Below are 24,935 nucleotides of genomic sequence, written 5' to 3'. Positions count from 1 at the left end.
GTTGGAGGTAAAACTCTGTCTTCAGGGTCTCCCACCTCTCTTTTCCATATCTCCTTTTCCTTCCCCGAGCTCTACTACCTCTGCTCTCTCCTGTCAGGAGAAAAACAACCAGTGAGTCACTAGCCCCTTGAATAATGTATTACCCCTTCCATAGGACTTTACATTTAAAAAGTGGTCAATAGGAAAGAAATTATGATGATAATGTTAATAATGATATTACTAATATTGATGATGATGGCAATGATAGCTGATGATAGCAGTTATTGCTTATTGAATATTTACTGTGAGCCAGGTATTCTACTAAAAAGTGGATACAATTTATCCTATTTAATCCTCCAATAATCCAATGAGGTAGATATTGTCATACCCACATTATAGATGAGGAATGAAAAGTCACATAGTCATCAAGTGGCAGACAAGGGGTTTAGGAGAACTGTCTCTAAAAATTTTTGCCCTAAGGAATTCCGTCATGTTATTCAAACAAATGGATTTCTAAGGTGGAAACTTTGACCCTATAAGGAGAGAGCTGGGGAGAGTCAGACAATCACAGCACCCCTTAGTAGCAATGAAATTGACCATTGAGGCTTGAAACTGCAAACAATCCACTGTGTCTATGACTGCCTGGGTTCAAATCCTGACCCTGACACTCACGAGATTACCTGGGGCAAGTCGCATAACCTCTGCACTTGAGATAATTGTTAGAATTCAATGAGATAATGCCATTGAAGTGCTTGCAATAGAGTGTGTGTGTGTGTGTGTGTGTGTGTGTGTGTGTGTGTGTATAGCATTCAGATACTGTGTATGTTGATCGTTATAAATCCCTACTATTAGAATAATTCATTTCTAGCTTCCAAATAACAGAAGTTCTCTTTCACCTGATTTTATAATGTAGTTGTTGGTCTATTTTCTACAGTTTTTAATTGAAAAGGTAGTGTAACAGTAGAATTTCAAAGCACAATACCTCAAATGCCATTTCCCTAACACAACAATTATTTTAATTTAGCATATTGCCTGCAAGTTTTGCTAATTCTGAGAAGCTACGTGGAGAGGGCACTATATTGAATCAGATTTGGATTTTTATCTTACTCTGTCACAAATTAGCTGTATAACCTCAGGGAAGTTACATAACTGCCCTTTGCCTTAGTTTCCCAAAATATAAAGTGAAGCGGTTAGACCAGATTACCTTTAAGATCCTTCTAGCTCTAACAGTCTGGATTTTTAATCTGTAATCTATTTTTTTTTTTTTTTTGCTTTCATGATTTATATGAAATTGTATACATAAGGTACATGTAAGTAATGTTTGCAAGTTACTTAACTTTCTAAACTATATCAGGGAAATAAAATTTTACATATAATGAGTTCTGCAAAGGTAAGGTTATAACTAAAAACCCTAGAAATTTTAAAAGTAGCTACCGAATTACCAAAAAGCTATAAAAATTAATATTCAGTCATTACATGTATGTTTGCAACTAAAGTATTACCAATTCCACATGTTAATTTATAAGTAATACATTTAGTTTGATAAGGCCATTCTAATCTTTGTTGATATACAGTTATTAATTCATAATATAAATATGAAAATGTTACATTAGTGTAGTTTTTCCATGAGGTATTCTTTTTTTTTTAAATAAATTTATTTATTTTATTTATTTATTTTTGGCTGTGTTGGGTCTTCGTTGCTGCGCGCAGGCTTTCTCTAGTTGCGGCGAGCGGGGGCTACTCTTCATTGCAGTGCGCGGGCTTGTCATTGCGGTGGCTTCTCTCGTTGTGGAGCACGCGCTCTAGGCGTGTGGGCTTCAGTAGTTGCGGCACGTGGGCTCAGTAGTTGTGGATCGTGGGCTCTGGAGCACAGGCTCAGTAGTTGTGGCGCACGGGCTTAGTTGCTCCGTGACATGTGGGATATTCCAGACCAGGGATCGAACCCATGTCCCCTGCGTTGGCAGGCGGATTCTCAACCACTGCGCACCAGGGAAGCCCCAACCATGAGGTATTCTTAATTTTTAAAGTTTCTCTACAAGAAAACCAAAGAGGGAAGAACAAAGAAAAAACAGGAGTGACTCTACCTGACTTAGATCATACTGGCAGAAACATGTCAATGTGAATGTATATAACTATTCATGGGATGAAGCAGCCACTCTCCTGCACTGCTCCTTGGTGTGTAACCTGGTATAACCCTTCTAGAAGCGACTGGACAATACTAATCAAGAGCTTAAATATGTTTCTACCCTCTGGCCAGGTAATTCCACTTATGGGAATTTGTACCAAAGAAATAATAATATGTGCACAAATGCTTTGTTGCAGTATTATACATAACTATAAAGACCTAGTCTAGACCATCTTATTATACCAACTAGCAGAGGCACTATTAAAGACTCCTAGGGTTGGGGCTTCCCTGGTGGCGCAGTGGTTGAAAGTCTGCCTGCCAATGCAGGGGACAAGGGTTCGAGCCCTGGTTCTGGGTTCGAGCCCTGGTTCTGGGAGGATCCCACATGCCGCGGAGCAACTAGGCCCGTGAGCCACAACTACTGAGCCTGCGCATCTGGAGCCTGTGCTCCGCAACAAGAGGCCGTGATAGTGAGAGGCCCGCGCATCGCGATGAAGAGTGGACCCCGCTTGCCGCAACTAGAGAAAGCCCTCGCACAGAAACGAAGACCCAACACAGCCAAAAATAAATAAATAAATAAATAAATTAAAAAAAAAAAAAAAGACTCCTAGGGTCATGTCAAAAGAAGTCAGGAGCTAATTTGAAGATGCTGTCACAGGCCAAATAAAGGTTAATTTCAGCATTAATAAGAATAATAAATAAGATGTGTTGAAACAAATTAAATATGTTTCAATTAATGAGTTTGAATGATAATTTAAAGACAAACAAACATAAAAAGCAAAATTACAAAACATCTATTTAGCCACCACTGGCACATGCCAGAAAATCAACTCAAGGAATAATAGGATTAAAAATATAGCCATTTTGCAATCCTTAATAAACTAATGACTCCAGGTAACAACATAAAAGAAGAGATTATTACACATTATGCACCTCTTAATGGCAAAACACATTACCTATGAAGCAGTCTTGCCAAAAAAAATAAAGAAACCACAACTGAATCTGTTAAACCCTGTAGAGAGTTGCAGGTAATATAGAGGACAGAGGAACATGTTAAACTATACCATGAAGATGCAATGAGAGAAATCTAGGCTGTGGGAAGTTCTACAGGACAAACAACTTGGTTTCTTCCACAACTAAAGTGGAAGGAAAAAAAATATTTGAGTGGAAACCCATTTATAGTTCAAGAGATTTAACAGACATATCAACTTTTAACAGACATATCAACCAATCTCATCATGTGAACCTTATTTGGATCCTGCTTCAAACAACCTATGAAAATAAATTATGGGGCTTCCCTGGTGGCGCAGTGGTTTAGAGTCCCCCTGCCAATGCAGGGTACACGAGTTTGATCCCTTGTCCGGGAAGATCCCACATGCCGCGGAGCAACTAAGCCCAGTGCGCCACAACTACTGAGCCTGTGCTCTAGAGACTGCGAGCCACAACTACTGAGCCCGCGTGCTGCAACTACTGAAGCCCGTGCGCCTATAGCCCGTGCTCCGAGCAAGAGAAGCCACCGCAATGAGAAGCCCGCACACTGCAACGAAGAGTAGCCCTCACTCGCCGCAATTAGAGAAAGCTCACGCGCAGAAACAAACACCCAATACAGCCAAAAATTAATAAATAAAATAAATTTATTTTTTTTAAAAATTATGACATTCATGAGACAACTGAAATTCTGAACTATGACTTATTTCATATTAGTAACATATCATTGTTAATTAGTTTAGATGTGATAATGGTTGTTTTAAAAAGCCTTATCTTTTAAAGATCCATATTGAAATATTTGTGGATGAGATGATACAATTTCTGGAATTTGCTTTAAAATAGAATAAGTGGGAAAGAAGAGGGAATTGATGGGTTGGTTTGGTCATTATAGGTTGATAGGTACATAAGGTTCATTATGCTCTCTGTCTACTTTTGTTTATGTTTAAAATTTTCTATAATAGAACATTAATATACATTTACATATAATGGGTTTGTGTGTGTGTGTGTGTGTGTGTGTGTGTGAACACCCATTATAAGGGATACAGCAAAATATTGATGGTGATTATCTCTGGATGATAGGATTGTGGGTGATTTGGTGATTTTTATCTTTTTGTTTTTACTCTACTGTATATTCTATATTTTTTACACTGCACTTATATTCTATATAATCAGGAAAAAATTATTTTAAAAGAAAATGTTTTAAATTGTTTAACAATACCATTTTTACCATTCAACTAGAATTCACTTCTGATGTAATGAATAAAATAACTTTGTACTTTTAAAATATAATTGGGCAAGGCAAATTACTTAATATTTAATTATATTTAGTTTTGAGAGGGTACAGAAAACAGTTCATGAAAATATAAGGCTAAAGTAAAGTTTGAGGTCTGGAAATTCTCTCATTTGGTGTAATAGGGTAATCTTAAATTTATAGCTTAGGAGGAAACAGTTAATTTTTTTTCTCCTTCTTACATAACACAAAAACAACTGATCCAGTTTGGCACAAACTTTCTCCTCCAAAGTCACCTTTGTGCTGAAATTCAGCACCTCAGGTTTCAGTCAAACAACTTGCAGATGAGAAAAGGTTTCTTAACAAAATTTTCTTGTAATTTTACTATCGTGTTAGTTCCTGGCAACTTGGGAGAGTCCTTTTTTCATAGTTAAGTGGGTCGGGGGAATGCTTCTTTCTCTTACTTTCTAATATGCAGAAGAGCAAGCAGTTTAAATCATTCCTTTTGTATCGCTTAAATAAATGTAAGTCCAAGACAGTAGTTGCAATTAAGAAAAAGATAGTTAATGGGTTTTTTTAGCATATTAATAGTTACTACAAGGTACTGCAGAGTTTTGTCATTCAATTATGAGAAAATTAGTCCTTTAAGATCAGAAAAAAAATTTTAAAACTAACATAAATACAATTATATTTTGTAATTACATGTAGACTTACAATAATTATACCATGATCTGAATGTTCCATAATCAGATAACTGTCCCTTCTTCATTTATTTTGAAATAAAGACTTTTCATTTATCTAATTTTCCTTCTTCCTTTTGTTCACATGTAATTTTCTCCTACAGAAACCGCAGTCAGCTCCTGTTATGAAATATATTAACAGATTATCACTTAAATAACATTTTGTTCTGAATGTAGGCTTTAAAGCAAAGTCATTGGTAGATGTAGTTTATTCATTTGGAAGTGAAATTTTCTGACTTAAAACTGGCTAGAGACAGATAATGTCAATGTGGGTTCATTTGTCCATTTGAGGTTCCACGGGTAGTTAATTATACACTTCACATAAATTCAGCCTTCACTTGCAACTATGTGCCAGGCTTTGCACTAAGTATTTTCATATATATAATCTCAATTACTTACATAATTATAATAACACTGTGAAATAGTTATTTTGGAGAGAGGTTAAGTTGTTTGCTCCAGGTCAGACAGTAATCTAATTGATTGCAAATCTTATGTTACTACTTTTAAGTTATGAACATTGGTGATTGAGAGCATTTGTAGCAGTCTTTGGTGCCTAGTATGGAGCCTTGGACTAGAAAGTATGTCAAGTCAGTTCGAAAGCTGATATTTACTTGTCTCATTGTAAAAACAGAGTTCTCTACCTCCCCCCGCACCCCGACCCACTCCGGAGGATGTGCAGGAGATGCAACATGCTTCATACTGCTTCATGCAGGGAGCCAGCTAAGATGGACCATCTCTCATGAAGAAGAGGCATCAAGAAGAAGGGAGAGGGCAACCTGTTCACAGCAGCAAAGCAGTGCTAGCTTTCTGCCTTGATCTTATAACAAATTTAACAAGGTACAGACATCTTTAAGCCTGGGAATACACAATGTTTTGATTCGTTGACCAACAAACTAAAGGTCAACCTGAGAAAGTTGATTCTTGACATATTTCCACCAAGGGTCACTTGTTTCCATCCCAATGGACTCAAAGTTAAGAATTAAAAACCTCAACATTAGTAAATTATATGTTTGGAATACTGAGACTTCTAATTAGACGTACATCCCCAGTGCCAGTAGAGCCCACTCTGTTCGTTTACTCATTACTCATAACCTCATGTAAAACTGTTTGTTTGGGATGTGGTTTTTTTTAAAAAGCCATTTACCTTCAGGCTTAGTTAAAGAATGGAATATGTGAGAAAAGAATTTTCCAACTTTTGTTGACTCAGTGATGAAAAGGAAAAATATGTTTATAAGAATTTGGCTGCTTCGTAACTCAAAAATAATTGATCTAAGAAACTTGAAATTTCACATGTTAAGTGCTAAATCCAATTATAAATTTCAAACACAATTTTCCAAAGCATATCCTTGTTCTAGCTTATTAATATTACAGAATCATTCTGATGGGCATCAAATTATTAACTGTTTTTATAAGAGTGTACTAGAAATTACTACTAGGAATATTTTATTTGTGGAAACATAAATACAGCTTATATAACACCTTGTAAGTGGACTTGAACTAAAGGATCTTAAAAATAAATAGGAACAACAAAAATAAAACATGACTAACTCTCCAGCCACCATCAAAACAAATGTTTCCAAGGACCTGAAGCCAAGAAAATAGAAATTTATAAACACAAAGGCTAAGATAAATCAGTTGCATCTCCTAGGTCTCCATACATGACAAAACAAAACACTGAAAACCAACCAAAACCAAAAAACCCCACTTGCTGTGAAGGAAAGAATGTTGAAGAACATTGACCTTTTCTGCCCTCTGCCTACCACAGAAATCCCCACCCACTGCTGATTTTTATTTTTTATTTATTCTTGGCTGTGTTGGGTCTTTGTTGCTGCGCACGGGCTTTCTCTAGTTGCGGCGAGCAGGGGCTACTCTTTGTTGTGGTCCTTGGGCTTCTCATTGCAGTGGCTTCTCTTCGTTGCGGAGCACAGGCTCTAGGCACGCAGGCTTCAGTAGTTGTGGCATGCGGTCTCAGTAGTGTGGCGCACGGGCTTAGATGCTCCGCGGCATGTGGGATCTTCCCGGACCAGGGCTCGAACCCATGTCCCCTGAATTGGCGGGTGGGTTATTAATCACTGTGCCACCAGGGAAGCCCCACTGCTGATTTTTAAATTATTGAATCTCCAAAAATTATGGGAGATGGATGTCTTAAAAATGCAGTAGATTCAATCACATAGGTCATATCCTTATTAGCTGAAGTAGTAATTACTGAGGGAAGGCTAATCTACTTCATTCATTTTAATAACCAATTCTTTCTCAGATTTACCACAGAGCCATATCAACCTAATTATTAACGTACAGTAATATTGTATTGAACTATTTTTCAATCCAAGAATTTTTATTATGGAGAGAAAACTTGGATAATTTAAGCAATTATGTGCTTCCTTTCTCCTTTTCTGTAACTCCATTCTTGCTTATGTATAAGGTATTGAATTTAACTTGCTTCATTCTTGATGTTTCACATCTTGTCATCTTCTTTTAGAAAAATTTAAACTAAAGTTTAAAAGGCTACAGGGTAAGTGTTGGTGGCTAGTTCCTATGTATAACAAATCATAGTCCCTAGAGCCCAGACTGCTGCCCTGGAGAACAAGAGGCCAAATTCTGGCTGCCCTGAAAAACCCTGCATATACAACTAATGCATATTCTAGATTTTACCATACCTCTCCCAAAACACTTTCAGGGATGCCTGACCTACACAACCTCTCCCTGCAGCCAGGCACACACCATTTCTCTCATTTGGATGTAATATTGCTAAAGAGCAAGGTCACTTGAAAGAAAGCTGAACTTGCAATCAGAATCTAAGTGTGAGTTCCAGCTCTTCAGGGCACCAGTTACAGGTAATTTAGTGCACTGGGTAAGTGCGTGCCTGCTAAAGCCAGAATGGGTTGGTGCAAATCCTGGTTTTTCCACTTTCTAGCTATGTGACTCTAGGCAAATTATTTAAATCTTGTGCCTCAGTTTTCTCATTTGTAAAGTGGTAATAATATTAATAATGACCTCGTAGAGTTGTGAAAATGAAACATCTTAATATGGCTTAGAACAGAATCTCAGGTAGCCTAAGCACTCAATAAATGTCAGCAATTATTATTGCTAGCTGCATGACCTTGGGGAGCTCACCTAACCTCTATGATAACTCTATTTGATCTCATGTCCAAAAAGGGATCATGACTTCATATGCTCTTTATGAAGACCAAATAAACTCATGCAACGTATGTGACAGTCATTTTGAAAACATAATCAAGTATTGGACAACTCCTTCAACCAAGCAGAATCAGTTCCTTTCCGCTCTGTCCCTGTAATACTTAAAACATATGCATACACCTGCTAAGCACTTGTCACACTGTATCATAAGAATTTGCTTACCTGTCCATCTCCCCCACTAACAGTGCATCCTCTGATTCACCTCTGCACCCTCAGCACGTTGGACATACCTGGCACAGGACAGGTACTCAATAAATATTTGTTTAAATGAATATTGTCCAAACAACTGAGCAGGAATTCATAAGGCCTCTGGCAGGAATGATGGATTATCACTTTTTGCCAAGTATCCTCAGTAGACCACCCAGAAATGTGCTTGTTTTTCCTCAGACACAATATATTGAGATTCTGTCATTTCTAATGCAGCTTGTGTGGTTGCATTCACTCATTCTTTTCCCTTAATAAATACGCTGGGCTCCATACAGTGTACCACAAGTGGCAACTGTCCAGGTTAATTTAGCGCCGCATACTATGCAGAAAGAACCTATTTAGTACAGAATCATTTACAAGTGGAGATAATAAGCTCCTCGGTTTGATTACTTCATTAGAGTGGTAGAATCTCAGGGTGGGAAAGAGTGGTTTTTTAGAAGTGGGAGTCCTTATAGAACAATAAGTTAAAGTTGGGGATCTGACTGCCCAAGTTAAAATCCTTCCTCTGCTATGTACAAGGTGTAAGACCTTGGGCAAGTTACTTAACCCCTCTAAGCCTCAGTTTTCTCATCTCTAAGATGGAGCTAGTAAGATTGATATATTAAAAATAATAACCCAGGGACTTCCCTGGTGGCTCAGTGGTTGGGAATCCGCCTGCCAATGCAGGGGACATGGGTTCGAGCCCTGGTCCGGGAGGATCCCACATGCTGCAAGCAACTAAGCCCGTGCGCCACAACTACTGAGCCTGTGCTCTAGAGCCTGCAAGCTACAACTACTGAAGCCCGCGCGCCTAGAGCCCGTGCTCGGCAACAGCAGAAGCCACCACAATGAGATGCCCACGCACCGCAGCAAAAGAGTTGCCCCCACTTGCCGCAACTAGAGAAAGCCTGTGCGCCGCAACTAGAGAAAGCCTGTGCGCAGCAACGAACACCCAACGCAGCCAAAAAATAACCCACATTAATCACTTTTTATGGTACCTACCATAGAGTAAGCACTTAGTATGTGTTTGCTATTGTGATTAACCCAATCCCTCACCGCAGTGTTTGAACTTCCATCACAAGTGTATTCAGGACATGAGGCATGAGTGCCCAGCTTTTGCTTGAATACCATCAGGGTCAGGGAACTTACAACCTCCACCAGTTGTCCACTTGATTACTGGGCAAAACAGAATTGTTGATAAATTCTTACAGGTTGTAATATACATACTTACATCTTCTACTCAAGGGTCTTCCATCTGTCATTTGGGATTACCCAGACGAAATCTAATCTCTCCTTGCAGGACAGCCCCTTTAACTTTGGAAGGCAGCTACATGTGCTAGCTATCACCGTCCTCCTCACACACCCACACCGACTCTTAGATCCTTTAATCATTTCTGATATGACACTGATTACAAGATCCCATTTTACCCTTTTTACTCTTCTTGAATAACCTTTTGTTTATCAATGTCTTTCTTCAAGGCTGAAGATCAGAATTCATAAAACAGAGCAAATGTGACCTGATCACCAGTGAGAACTAGAGAACTACTCCCCGACTTGAACACTATATTTCTATTAATACAACAAAAGATTGATTTTTGTTTTGTGGAAGTTACATCACACTGTGTTGACTCATCATCTACTCACAATCAAGAGAAGGCTCTAAATCTTCCTACGTGAGCTATTGTAAGTCACCTTGTCCCCAACCTGTACTTGTACAATTGAATTTGGAGATCTTTGAGTACTTTATATTTGTCCCTGGTAAACTTTATATTGTTAGATGTGATTCATTATTATATTTTTTCAGGATTTGATAAGGGGGAGGAGAATCCTGATTGCATCATCCAACTTATTTGTTATCTTTTCTAGCTGTGCGTCATCTGTAAATTCGTTCAGCGGCTCGGTCAATGTTATCATCTTAGCCATCAATCAAAGTGTTAAGGGGAACAAAGCTGCAAACCAGATTTGCATTAGATCCCTAGAGGCCTGGGTGTGCATCAGCCTCTTAAAATTTTTTTTTAAAAGATACCATTCATTCAATCAACAATATCTATTGAGTGCCTACCATGTACCAGTTATTGTTCCAAGTGCTGAGCATATATAGTGGTGAACAAAAAAAAATCCCTGTCCTCATAAAGCTTACATTCTAGTTAGGGGATAAGCAATAAACAAATATGAAGATAAATAAATAATAATAAGTTTTTTTTAAGTGAAAAACTAAAGCAGGGAGGGGGTTCACGAATGTTGACAGTAGAGGTGGAGTGAGCAGTTACCCTTATGCAGAGTGGCTAAAGCAGAGTTGTTTTTGAAGTTTGATTGCACTGTTCATGCCCTGCATTCTTATTGTGCATCTGGCCCAAAAGGTGTCCCAGAGTGGGAAGCAAGTCCTTCTGGTTTCTCAAAACTCACTTTTTTCTGTGTGGAATCATATTAGGAAAAAATCAATAGAACGATGATAAAGAATTTAGATAGCCATGAAATAAAAAAGAAAATATGAAAGGACATAATACCTCAAGAGACTTTGCAACATTTCTTCATATGCATAGGATATTCAAACATTGTGAGGCCAGCTAGACTAGCAGGGAAGCTGGTCATACCTCCTGATCAAGACTCCAGAGAGACTAGAAATTATTGCTCTACAAGTATAGTATATGGTTGAAAATGAAACAATAGAGGAAAAAACAGAAAAGCTAACACTTACCTTATTCCAATCCCCATGTTCTCAAGTATGGAGTGGGTTATGAAACCAAAAGTTTATGGGAAGTCAGGAGGATGGAATGCTTGGGTGACCCCAAAACATGGCTCAGAGAGTCTGGATATTGAACTCTGGAAAAGAAGCCCATAAGGGACAGATTTGAAATCTACCTCTATTAACTACTCTCTGCTCATGATTCTAATGTTGATAAATTCTTCTGAATAGTTTTAGATAATCTTCAAATCCCTTTGATGTTAGAGGGACTTGATAAATCTTTGTTTTGTAAAATCCTAATTGCAACCTCTGATTGGAAATTTATTTTCTACTCTCACAGTGATACTTCTAATATTTATTTTCATTCACTGAGCATCTATTTTGTACCAGATACTTTGTTGGTGCTACGAGTACAAAGGTGAATAGGATAAATATGGTTCCTGCTCACAGAAACCTTCCAGTAGAGCTTGCAGTAGAGGGCAAGGTAGAAACGGGAAAGGCAGCTCCGATAAAGCAGTGTGTTATGAAGAGAAGAGTACCAAGAGCTCTAGGAGGGACATCTAACCCAGAATTTGGGAGAATTGGAAGTTAGTGACTTCTACGTGGAGACTTACAAGGTACGAGGAGTTAGTCAAATAAAGAGGTGGGGCAGATCTGTCTCAGTGGAGGAAGAGTGGATGCACGTTTTGAAGGTGACAGAAATCACTGATTATCTGAGTACTGAAAACAGTGCAGGATAGCTGAGACAGAGTGGTCAGAGATGAGACTGGAAAGGTAAACAGAACCAATTTCTACAGAGCCTTACAAGCCAAGTCATAGAGGAGGTACAATCTACTGAAATCTGTGATTGCTTGAATGCTGGAGTTTTGAAGGGAAGAAGTCAAAGCTGCCCCTCAGGTTTTTGACTTGAACAGCTGGGTGGACAGTGGCATCACTCACTAAGGCTCTTACTAAAGGGATGAGACCAGCCATGGTCATGTTTGGTTTGAAATGCCTGGGGAATACTCTCTGGGCACGAGTAGGCAGGTTGATCTTGAAGTCTGAGAATACAGGCTTAGGAAGCATCAGTACACGGTAGGCAACAATAGAATCCAAGGGGATGAAAGCGATACACTGGGAGAGTGTCACCGAAGAGAAAAGGGCTCAGAAGAGAACGCAGAGGAGCACCAAAACTTAAAACATGGGCAGAGAGGGACTTCCCTGGTGGTGCAGTGGTTAAGAATTGCCTGCCAAGGCAGGGGACACGGGTTCGATCCCTGGTCCGGGAAGATCCCACATGCCACGGAGCGACGAAGCCCGTGAACCACAACTACTGAGCCCGTGAGCCACAACTACTGAAGCCTGCGTGCCTAGAGCCCGTGATCCTCAGCAAGAGAAGCCACCGCAATGAGAAGCCTGCGTACCGCAATGAAGAGTAGCCCCCGCTCACCGCAACTAGAGAAAGCCCGCGCGCAGCAACGAAGACCCAACGCAGCCAAAAAATTAATTAATTAATTAATTAAAAAAAAAAAAACAAAAACAAACATGGGCAGAGAAAGGATCCCTTAAAAAAGTACAGCCAGAGGGACAGGAGGGAAACAAAAAGAGTGAGATATCATAGAGAACAAGGGAAAAGCACATTTCAACAAGTAGGTTATGGTCAACAAAGGTAAATGCTGTCAAGAGATCAAGTAGGAAAAGCCTGAGAAGCACCTATGGAGGGAGCACCAAGGAGGTATTTGACCAGCTGGGTGACAGCGGGGTCAGTGGAGGCAGAAGGCAGGTCACAGCAAGCTGAGGAATAAGTGGAACCAGTGAATGTAGACAACTGTTTCAAACAATTTGCTTTCAAAGTAGAAGATATAATCCCTAGATTTTCTTCCCAAAGGTAGGGAAATGGTGCCACTACGAAGGCTCCCTCACCACCTTTACATTAGCTCAGTTACCACATGGCGATGCTCTTGGTAGGCATGGCCTTTGTGTTGGGCTGTGGTCTTGCAACTGGTGCTGGAAGTGGCTAAAACTGTCCAGTAAACCAAATCTGCCTTTCGTGCTCTCCTCCTGACTCCTCTTCTGCACCTGCCCCTTCTCTAGGCCTCTAAACTTCACACAGGCTTCCTGGGCTCTGACCTCTCTGAGCAGCCCACCAATGAAATGACCTTCATGGGTATCGATAAAAACCTGATCAGACACAACTGTCACACCTATTGCCATAGCTCATGTATTGGGACCAGTCAGAGGGAGGAGAGAGGAGTCTGGTCACCTTGGAGCAGACAGCTGGCCCACAGCTGGCTAGGCAGGGGTCATCTCTGAGAGCAAAATCCAGCAGCCAAAAGCTCTGGATTTGGGTTGGGGGAAAACAGATGATCACAACTACCAGCAGTGCTGAGGTTGGTCCTAGGGAGTGAAGGTGAGCCTAGATACAGTGGGTGAACACTGTAAGGGCTTTGGATGAGAGAGGAGGAGCAGGGAGCAGTCAGAGAACAGGGACCAGGAACTAGAAGTAGGCTGGGGGCTTCCCTGGTGGCGCAGTGGTTAAGAATCCGCCTGCCAATGCAGGGGACACGGGTTCAAGCCCTGGTCCGGGAAGATCCCACATGCCGCGGAGCAACTAAGCCCGTGCGCCACAACTCCTGAGACTGCGCTCTAGAGCCCACGAGCCACAACTACTGAGCCCGCGTGCCACAACTACTGAAGCCCGTGTGCCTAGAGCCTGTGCTCCGCAACAAGAGAAGCCACCACAATGAGAAGCCCGCGCACCGCAACGAAGAGTAGCCCCCTCTCGCCACAACTAGAAAAAGCCCGTGCGCAGCAACGGAGACCCAATACAGCCAAAAATATATAAATAAAATAAGTAAATTTATAAAAAAAAAAAAAAAAAAGAAGTAGGCTGGAGCTATTATGCACACAGAGGCCAGGCACAACTGTGCTGGACAGGTGGCCCTGTCACCACCGGCTCTGTTATCCTGAATCCTCCACTGCGTTGTTTCAGTTCTCACACCTTCATGACAACGAAGTGACGTTTCTGACGTTCACGACGACTCCCAAAATCTTATACCCTCAACCCCTCTTAGTAACCTGTATTCCAAGGAGAAGATAGGGAAGCTCTGGCCTGGATGGTGCAAACAGGGAGTGCACAGAGGCAATGGCAGTAACTAACCCGAAAAGGTTGCAGTAATAGCTACCCCAAACCTAAGAACTAGTAGCTGAATTAGCCCTAAATCAATAGCAAAACTGGCTGCACGGCTTGATTAAATGAAACATTATTTCTCAATTGTAATCATTCCAGGATACCTATGTTCTCTAAAATGCACACTATGACTGAACTGAAAGGCTTAACTGTCTTCAGTTTGTGATTACTGCACAGAGAGGAGATAAAAAGCAGTGGTAAACATCAGATAAAGACAATATTTTTGTCTTGTGCACAGACTAGCTAAGCTGCACAAACTGACTTTTCAGCTGAAGATTTTTTTTTTTCATTTTACTCGACTCAATAATCATTTACCCACTGGATATTGCTTAAGGGGCAGAGTTTTCATCTAATTCTCATTTAACGAGATTGAAAAGGAAAAACTAAATAATAATATCCGATTTGTGTATAGTGCTTGTCTTTCAAAGAAGACATCATAACCCATTTTATACTATCTAATTTACATTAACAACCCTTTTATAGTAGTGTAAATACTAGTAAGGGCTATTATCATTTATTATTATCATGCATACAAAGTATGCATAGAAGAAACTGAGGTATGCGGGAATGAAATGACTAGTTCAATGTAACTTCCATTTTAAAGGTGTAATAGCTGGTTTTTCCTTTTCTTTTTTTTGTTTTGTTTTACAATGAAGCCATGCTTTAGATAAACATACTTATAAAGGTGTACCTTGCCCTTAAATTTTAAGATGAAAAATACCTTGCTTAAAAGAAATCACAAAGGGTTTCCCTGGTGGCGCAATGGTTAAGAATCCGCCTGCCAATGCAAGGGACACGGGTTCGAGCCCTGGGCCGGGAAGATCCCACATGCCGCGGAGCAACTAAGCCCGTGTGCCACGACTACTGAGCCTGTGTTCTAGAGCCGCGAGCCATGACTACTGAGCCCGCGCGCTGCAACTACTGAAGCCCGCGCGCCTAGAGCCTGTGCTCCGCAACAAGAGAAGCCACCACAATGAGAAGCCCGCGCACCACAAGGAAGAGTAGCCTCTGCTTGCCACAACTAGAGAAAAGCCCGCGCCCAGCAACAAAGACCCAACGCAGCCAAAAATAAAATAAATTAAAAAAAAAAAAAAAAAGAAATCACAAGGGCCAAAATGTTCATTCTGTTCCACAGATCAAATCTCTCTCCCAAATCTAGATGAAAACCAATCAATTCCTATCACCCAACTCATTTTAATCAGCACAGTTCTCACCACCTTGTGCCACACATGTTACGAGTCGTTTGTGTGTATCAATCTCCTCTTTACATGCATTATGCTACAGTAATCTTGTCATCTCAATTGGACTTGGAAAGTACCATTCCATGGCTAATTCTGTGTATATGTAAAGTCACTGACACTTTCATGTTTGTGTGAGCTTCCATCTGTGGGTAACATTTTTCTAATCTTTTCATGTATTCATCCACTCACTCATTCATTTATTCATACTCTCAAGCACTCATGCATCCATTCAACAAACATGGATTGTGTGTCCAAAATGTGCAAACACTACTCTAGATGTAAAAGATAGAAATAGGAAGACAAAATCACTGACTTCAGGAAACTCAGCCCAATGAGGGAGCCAGAAGAGTAAACAGCTGTAGCTAAGTGTGGTTGGTGTAGAGATGGAGTGACACTTGAAAATAGTCTGGGGAGCACAGAGAGGGGATTGATCTCTGTCTGAGAGGGTGAGGAAGGCCTCTTAGATCTGAGCATGCCAGGAAGAAGGGGATTTGGGTATCCCAGGTAGAGGGCACAGCACAAGCAAAGGCACGTATAAGAGCATCCTGTGCATTTGGGGAACCACAGGAAACATGGTATAACAGGAGGTTCTTCAATATTCTATAACTGGTTCTATTCCATAATCCAGGCCCTAGATGTCAACATAAATAATTCTATAAAGGGAAATATATGGTCCATGGGTTATCTTCAGTCATGCAAGTAAAAACACATTCTACACGGGATCTGTATCAAAGTACTTTTTGAAACTCTGACAATTTGAAAAATGTCACATAGGTAACAGCACAAAATCAAAGCTTGGGTCTGGTGTACCCAAAGTTCGTATTCTCCATATTTCATCTCTAGGAGGCAGCAGGTAAGAACAGCCTACCTATTCATCAAATACAGGTAGGTGAATACTTAGTCCACCTCCATTATGATTTCAGTATAAAATTTTTATATAGAAATACTTCCAAATACAGCATTTCCAAATGCACTACATTGTGTGAGTCAGATATTTCCTGTTTACCTCTTCCCAACCATTCAGCCTTGGTGCTGCCCAGCCTCCAAAAGCATGAGAGCCAGCCTTATAGACTTCTTATCAGCACCTCTACACACCAGCAAGAAGTGTTGGAAATAGTCTCTGAAAATTCTACACCCAAGTGCCTGCAGGGACAGCTCTTCCCTGAAGCTTCTGAGAAGTCCTGCATGAAGGCCTTTGTGAACCAGGTCAGTAATAGATAAAATGCAACCATTACAGAGAACTCACATAGAACCTTCCCTAGACTAACTCTACTGCCTTGGTAATCCTACTCTGAATTGCCTTGTCACTTAAGAAAAACTTTGCACCACCAAATTGCATCCTTGTTTCTATTTGGAAACTTTCCAGAGACTCTAAGAGTTCAAAATAACTAATCTATTTTGGTTCCTGACCAATTATAGAATCCTCTCTAAGACATCTTTTTTTTTTAACTTGGCCACACCACGCGGCTTGTAGGATCTTAGTTCCCCGACCAGGAATCGAGCCTGCGCTCCCTGCATTGGAAGCACGGAGTCTTAACCACTGGACCGCCAGGGAAGTCCCTCTAAGACATTATTTCTTCATTCATCTACTACTTCACCCATTCAAAGAACATCAACTTCCTCATTTCGGACTCTCCTGAAGCCAATCCAGTCAGCCTTTGTCCCCCATTCTTCTACTGCAAACACACCTGTGAAGGTTGCAGTGACCTCTTTGTTGTCAAATCCAGTGGTCAGTTGTCCATCCTCACCTTACTGCCCTCTCAGCAGCTACTTGGCAGTAATGATCAGTCCCTTTTTGTTGAAACATTTTCTTCACTTTACTTCCATCACACCACACTGGCTTTCCTTCTACCTCATTGTTTATTCCTTCTCAGTTTCTTTTGGTGGGTCCTTCCTGATTTCTGAATGCTGGGAGCCCCCTTGGGCTTGGTTCTCTGTAATTTCCCATCCAGTCCATTGCTTTATTTTATTTTATTTCTTAAATTTTTATTGGAGTATAGTTGATTTACAATGTTGTGTTAGTTTCAGGTGTACAGCAGATTGAATCAGTTATACATATACATATATCCACTCGTTTTTAGATTCTTTTCCCATATAGGCCATTACAGAGTACTGAGTAGAGTTCCCTGGGCTATACAGTAGGTCCTTCTTAGTTATCTATTTTTTATATAGTAGTGTGTATATGTCAATCCCAATCTCCCAATTTATCCCCCCCGCCACTTACCCCCTGAAAACCTTAAGCTTGTTTTCTACATCTGTAACTCTATTTGTTTTGTAGGTAAGTTCATTTGTACCTTTTTTTTCAGATTCCACATATAAGCCATATCATATGATCCACTGCTTTAAATACCATATCTTTTGTCCTAATGACTTGGAAGCTGCAGAGGGGGTTTCTTTTCCTAGAGGCAGTGAAGTTTGGGTTGGGCACTGAAGGAGGAAATGAGTTGGCTGAGGAGAGAAGATACTTAGGTGAATAGGATGGGGAAAGGCACAAAAGTGTGAAAAGGCAAACTGTGTTCAGAGAAGAGAGGGAAGTCTGGTGTGGGCTGAAAATAACTGGTAAGGTAGGATGTAGCCATATTGAGAAGAACCTTGATTTACAGCTAAGGAACTTGGACTTTACACTGAAGACAATAAGTATGAAAGGTATCAGAGGTTCCTAAATAGGGAAGGGATGTGATTATTCATACTAAAAATAAATACATAAAAATTTAGTAGCAAGACGACGGCTGAACTAGAGTAAGGGGAGACTGGAGCCAAGAAAGCCAATTAGAAGGTCACTGTAATAGTCTAAGGAAAGGATTATGGTCTGAATCACCATAGCAGCAGCAGGATGAAAAGTAGTGACAAATCCAAGGGAGATTTAGAAGTAGCATTGAGGACATAGTTATTGATTAGATAGGCATTTGGGAGTAGGGGAGAGAGGCCAAGGTTGAAGTGTAATGATATTAACTAAGCTAAATAGGAGAAGGAGAGAAAAAGGGTGGGGGGAGGAGGATGAGTAGCATATTAAATTTGCAGTGATTATAGGATATCCAATGGCAAACGAAAGACACGTCTGCAGATCGGGAGAGAAGTTTGGACTGAATACATAGGTTCAGAAGTCAGTGTCCACTGGTAGTTAAGTCCTCAGAATGGATGGGATATCCTGAGGAGGGCATACAGTGAGAAGAGTGCCAAGACCTTGAAAAAAAAAAGCATGCAGGCAGCTGTCAGAGGAAGAGGAGCCAGGGGAGAAAACTAGGAAGGAGCAGAGAGCTAGCATAAGAATGGGACAGAGGTCTGCAAGTAAAGGGAGAAGAGACCTTCAGAGAGGAAATGATCAACAGTTCTCTCTGGGGTAGGATGAGTGATAAGGTTTGGTAATTAGATCTGATGAGCACAGTTTCTACAGCGTTAGAAGGCAGACTGGAATGGATCAAGTGAAGACTCCTCTTGGAAGGTTGGCTGTTAAGGGAAGCAGGTAATGGCTGGGAAGAAAATGGAGTTGGGCAAGGTATAGAAATTTTTTTTATGAAATGGAAGTCTTTAGTATAACAGACAGACGGCTAGTTTCTGCTTAAACAACTCTTGTGAGCTCACTACCCCACAAGGCAACCTTGTTGCATTTTTAACTAGCAATTGATCATCCTGCACAGTTCAACATATATTTGTTGAGTGCCTGCTCTGTCTAAAGCACTGGGCTTGGCATTTCAGTATCTAAAAAGATACTCAGACACGGTCACTTACTGAGGTGGATTTAAAATATTCAAAACTCATGAAGAAGAAAATCAATTGTAAGTCCACTATTGAGATATTACCACTAACAATATTTTTCTGTGTATCCATGCAGTCTTTTTTTCTGAGCAGATATATTTAAAAATAAATTACCAACATTTTCTGATATCATGACATCTTCCATAATCTTCTTTTTACTGGATGCATAGATTTCATCAAAGGAATATATTACAATTTATAGAATACTTCTTTTTGGACCCTTAGGTTATCTCCAAGTGTTCAATATTATAAAGAAGGCATGCTCTACTAAATATTCTTCTACATTAAATTTTGTGAGTGTTTCTGGTTATTTTCTTAGGATAAAGTCTTAAAAATGAAATTACTGTGTTAAATAGTTTGCACACATTAAAATTTTTTTATACACAATGCCAAATTGCTCTCTAGAATGCTTGAAGCAATTTACATGCCCCATATTGTATAAGCGTGTTTATTTCCCTGAATCTTTATCCATGGAAGTTATCATTTTAAAGTTCTTGACAATTTGTTAGGTACAAAGACATCTGGTTTTACTTTATATTTCTACTATGGAGTCTTCACTTGATCCATTCCAGTCTGCCTTTAATTACTACTAAGACTGGACCAATCGAATTCCTTTTTTTCTTTTTGCCTTTTCATGTTCTTTACCCACACTTCTTTTGAAAAGTTGTATTATTCTTATAAATTTGTAAGAGCTCTTTATATATTAAGGACACTACCCTTTGTCACATATATATTTGGTTGCAAAAGTTCTAGTCTCTCATTTATATTTTAATTTTGTTTATGGTACTGTTTCATCTACATAAACTAAAAAGTTTTAAGTAGTCAAATCTATAAATGTTTTTCTCTTACAAACCATAAACCTTTATTTTTTCACTCAGATTTTTACCACTCTAAGGTCAAGAAATGCTTACACCACTTTCATCTTTTCCAGACATATCACTTCTCTTGTATGGGTCATTTTTCATATTTAACTCTTTAATCCATTGGAAATTTATTCCATTCCTTCTTTTTTTTTCTTATAAATTTTATTTTATTTATTTATTTATTTTTGGCTGCACTGGGTCTTCGTTGCTGCGCGCAGGCTTTCTCTAGTTGCGGAGAGCAGGGGCTACTCTTTGTTGCTGTGCGTGGGCTTTCTCTAGTTGCAGAGAGCAGGGGCTACCCTTTGTTGCTGTGCACAGGCTTCTCATCGTGGTGGCTTCTCTTTGTTGTGGAGCACGGGCTCTAAGCGTGCAGGCTTCAGTAGTTGTGGCACTCGGGCTCCGTAGTTGTGGCTTGCGGGCTCTAGAGCACAGGCTCAGTAGTTGTGGCGCATGGGCTTAGTTGCTCCATGGTATGTGGCATTCTCCCAGACCAGGGCTTGAACCCGTGTCCCCTGCATTGGCAGGCGGATTCTTAACCACTGCACCACCAGGGAAGTCCCCTATTCCTTCTTAATCATGTTTGTTCTATCCTTTTGAATCAGAGATGATGCTTTGGTTTCAAGAAAGAGAAATCTAACTCAAATTGGCTTAAACAAAATATTGAATTTATTGCCTCCTTTTAGTAGAAAAGTTCAAAGGCTTCAGGGCCATGTATGGTTAGGTGGCTCACACAATGTGGAGAGGACTTTATGGTTCCCTCTTCATTTCTTTGCTTTAGTCCCTGGTGACAGCTCCATTCTCCCAAGAGACTCTCCCCTCCTGGTCCCTAAATGGTGTCCAAGAACTCCCAGGTTACATGCTTCTGCATTCACTTCTAGAGGAAAGTGTCTTTGTCTTAGCACAAAAATCCTGACATTCCCTTTCTTTGATTGGACTGACTTAGGTTACATGCCCATACGTGAAGTGGTCACTGGGGCCAAGGGGATGAAATTCACTCATTGACTTAGTCTGGACCACATGCCCTATCTCCTGGAGATAAAGGCGGAGTCAGCTTTCTCAAAACTACATGGATGTCCTACAGAAAGGGCAGCTGAGAAAGAGGGATTCATGTGAGAAGACAACTGAGGTAAGGACTACATCTTTAAGTATCAAGATCATTGCTTTTGATAGAAAATGACAAATCCTCTGCCATTTGAAAACATTTGTTCTACCACCATTAACGCAGTAGAAACTAGAGTTAAAATCATGAAAGGACATGGTCCCTTCCTTAGGTACTAAACCCCTTACATTCAAGTTGCATAGGGACCACCTGGGCACATCACAAGTTCTAAAAGTCTAATCATATGTGACTGGAACAATTTCCTCCATGGGCAACTAATCTATAGGTTCTCTGAATTCCTTCTTTTAAACAGGTTACATAGACTCAGTAGAAGAAATAAGACCATAGCTCCAATTCTCCCCTGAATTCATTCTGGCAAAGTCTCTGTCTCCTGGCTACTTTGTTTTCTGGTTACTTATTTGGACCATGCCTGTCTTTTTTTTTTTTTTAATCTAGAAGTCTTATACCACTTTGCAATGTCTTTTCCTGGTTTGTGACCTGAGACCTATATCTTGACCTAAATATCTTCTTAGAGGAGCCCTCCAAGGGCTAACTATAGCTAACTAAGTTGGACTTTGGAGCACTGGGGCTTTAAGTCGACTACAGCAGTGATTCAGAAGAGGCAGGACACAATAGTACCCATGTGCTGTGTGCCAGGCACAGTTCAAAATGTCCTGCCCGGGGCAAGCCATTATCTGACCCCATGAATGGGATTAGTGCCCTTATAAGGAGAGATGATCTCTCTCTCTATGTGTGGATACAGCAAGAAGGTGCTCATCTGCATCAGATATCAAAACTACTGACACCTTGAGCTTGGACTTACTAGCCTTCAGAACTGAAAAATAAATGTTTTTTGTACAAGTCACCCAGTCTATGGTATTGGTTATAGCAGCTCCAACGGACAAAGACATCATCCTCCCTGCCTCTGTGACATACCTGTACAGTGACTTGGCTTCTGTGGGCCCAGAGAAGTCTCTTTTTACCCTTTCTTAGAGGTTTTGACCACAGTTTTCCTCTCTGTCTCAGTCCTGTCTCTAGTACTTGCTGCTCTTCTATTCTTCCACTCCTTGTATGATACACCATCACTTACTGTTTTTAGAGCCTTCCCCACAAAACACTACCACGTTAAATACATCTATTGAAGACACTTTCTGATTTTAGAATTATTAAAAATGTGTGGGAAAAGCCTTGTACCTTAGCATCTAGGAAATGCTATAGTTGAATGATTTTGGTTTTTAGCTACCTATTAACATCAGACAGTCTGCCCCATTCAGTAGCACTACCCCTTCTTTATTATTATTCTTACTATATCCATAAGCAAAAAACAAACAAAAATTGTCTTCAGTAATTTTCCCAGAGTCTAGTTTTCTCTGGACTTTAAGTCCTCTGGCATTATTTTCACAGGTCTGAGTCCTTCTTTAGAGTGAGGCCTCCCCCTCCTGCTCTCTATTTTTGTACATGTCCTTTAAAAATACGAGCTAATCAGAACACTTCTTGAGCAGCCACATTGATCTTTTTTAGATGCTCCCTTTTCTTTATTGAAATCACTGGCTTCAAAAGAATTCAGATTTCAAGTCACTTTACTCCTCTTGAGCTTTCTTTCCTAGTTCCTGGCCACATAGAGCCTTATGTCCATATATTCTCTTAACTTGCTCAAGTTTTCTTTGTATCCGGTTAGCAAGTGAAGAATTGCCTTCTCTGACTACTACAAATTCAAGGATACTGTGGTCACTTACTTTAAGTTGTCTGTCACTTCCACTTCACCAACACATTCTTCTTAGCTGGTTAGAATTAAGCATAGAATAGTACCTTTTCAATAAGCAATTAGTTTAAATTTAAGTCATGCCAACTTTATTTGACGTTCATTTTTCAGCAGAATGAGCTTGTCAGTAGATGTTGAAGTTCTCCATTACCCCTACATTGTGGCCCTGTGCTATTAATTCTGTCATTTGTATTGGGAAAGCATTATTGATGTGGCCATAACAGGATCACAAAGCATGCTAGAACTAGCTGACAACACATGGCCAGTGGAGAGAGAGCATGAGCCCCGAAGGGAGTGGAGAGCTCTCCCCAGGGCATGGGCTGTGAATACAGAAGCTGGCGTGGATTAGGGCAGCTGGTCTGTTCAAGACCTGATGTCTCTTACCACGGTGAAGTTCAAGAAGCTATTAATACTAAGAAGTCCAGCATGAAGGGTAAGGTATGGGTGTATCATAGTTTAAGGAGATCACGGCAGGGGTGTGAATAGCAGAATACAGCCCTCTGGAAAGAGGACTGGTCAGAGATAAGCTTAAACAAGACACCAGAATCATGGTCAAAAAGACCAGGGTTCAAGAGAGTGTCCCAAATCTACAGGAAGCCTGGGTGCAAGGCAGAATGAGCAGAGACTGAAGGTGCGGAGGTTAAGGTGGAAGCCCAGAATTGGACAAACATGGAGTGGGAGGCACAATAGGAGGGACCTACAGATATCCAAAGCTCACAGCTCACCTGGCTAGAAGGAAGCACGACACTGGGGCTGATACTGATGACACACTTTCTCCCTAGTCAGAACTGGCATTTAAGTCTTGGGGAACTTGGAGAGCTAGACCTATAGGCAGAGCTCCTTAGACAATCCAGCAGCTGGTTCCTAGGGAAGGCAAAGGCAAGACAACTAGCCAGCTGCCTTATTGTAAGCTCCTGTGACAATGTCACTTCTGCTTTTATTTTCACCCAAATCTTCTCTACCAGGCATCAACCTTCAGGTTTGTGGGTTTTCATTTGTATTCATAAGTTCTTGACTCACAGGGCTACTCTACTTTGCCTTTGTGTGCTTCTTTTGAACAAATTACGTACCTTCATATTGGTGTAATACAACAGCTATTGTTTACTGATTACCTATCATGTACAGGTACCATGCTAGATGATTTACATACACTATGTCTTATTTAATTCCCATGGCTCCTCCTTGGGAGGTGGGTATTATTATGCCCATTTTAAAAAGAGGAAACTGAAGCTTATATGGTTTATGTCATCAGCTCAAGGTCACACATCAGGGAAACAAAAGAGCTCAGATTTAAATTTAGTTTTGTCTAACTACCTATCTGTGGCTTAAATGACTACATTTATACTGTAATACAGTCAAACAATTCTCACTGACACCTATCAGCCACTAGATTTTTCATCTATCTATCTATCTATCTATCTATCTATCTATCTATCTATCTATCTATCTTCTCACCTCTTTTATCTCTAACTCCCTAACACTCAGTACTGCACTATGTAAAAATGATTATTAATAAGTACTTACTGAGAGGTGGAGTCAAGATGGTGTACTAGGAGGACCCAGAATTCACATCTCCTCACAACTAGGGCACCTACCAGGCACCAGTGGGGGACCACGGACACCTAAGGGGACAGGAGGAGCCCCCAGAGACCGGGTAGGATGTGGGGTGTGGGGGGAGTGAAGGGGGAGAAGTGGAGGTGGGATGGGACTGGCGCCCCTGAGGGGCGGCTAGTGGAGGGGAAGGGATCCCACGCCTGAGGGGGGAAATTGGGGAACCATTGGGAGGGCAGATCAAAAGGGAGCGTGGCCAGGTTTCCCCTGCCCACTTGGACCCCCAGGCACCTGCTGAGATCCCCGGCCTGATCCTCTGCCCACCTAGACCCCCTGCAGCCATGTGGGTCCTGAGGGAGTGG

The 24,935-nt window shown here is 40.6% G+C and overlaps 1 protein-coding gene and 1 long non-coding RNA gene across 3 annotated transcripts in view; one reads left to right on the top strand and one right to left on the bottom strand.

Moving 5' to 3' along the window:
- The window catches only part of MKLN1 (muskelin 1), a 333,033-nt gene that overhangs the window by 307,633 nt on the left and 465 nt on the right, over positions 1–24,935 (bottom strand). The window contains exon 2 of the mRNA XM_082472980.1: positions 11,145–11,269. Coding sequence (XP_082329106.1) covers positions 11,145–11,161 — 17 coding nt within the window. The 5' untranslated portion in view covers positions 11,162–11,269. The remainder of the gene's footprint in view (positions 1–11,144; positions 11,270–24,935) is intronic.
- On the top strand, positions 5,696–22,125 carry LOC309666084. Of its 2 annotated transcripts, XR_014266880.1 has the most exons (3): positions 5,696–5,899; positions 9,926–10,129; positions 16,567–22,125. It is a non-coding gene; the product is annotated as an uncharacterized lncRNA (long non-coding RNA). The 2 variants fall into 2 exon arrangements; XR_014266881.1 differs by lacking the exon at positions 5,696–5,899 and having other exon boundaries at positions 9,635–10,129.

The sequence above is a fragment of the Balaenoptera physalus genome (assembly GCF_965194825.1).
Source record: "Balaenoptera physalus genome assembly, chromosome: 8".
NCBI classification, from domain to species: domain Eukaryota; kingdom Metazoa; phylum Chordata; class Mammalia; order Artiodactyla; family Balaenopteridae; genus Balaenoptera; species Balaenoptera physalus.
This window is presented reverse-complemented; position numbering and strand designations above follow the sequence as displayed.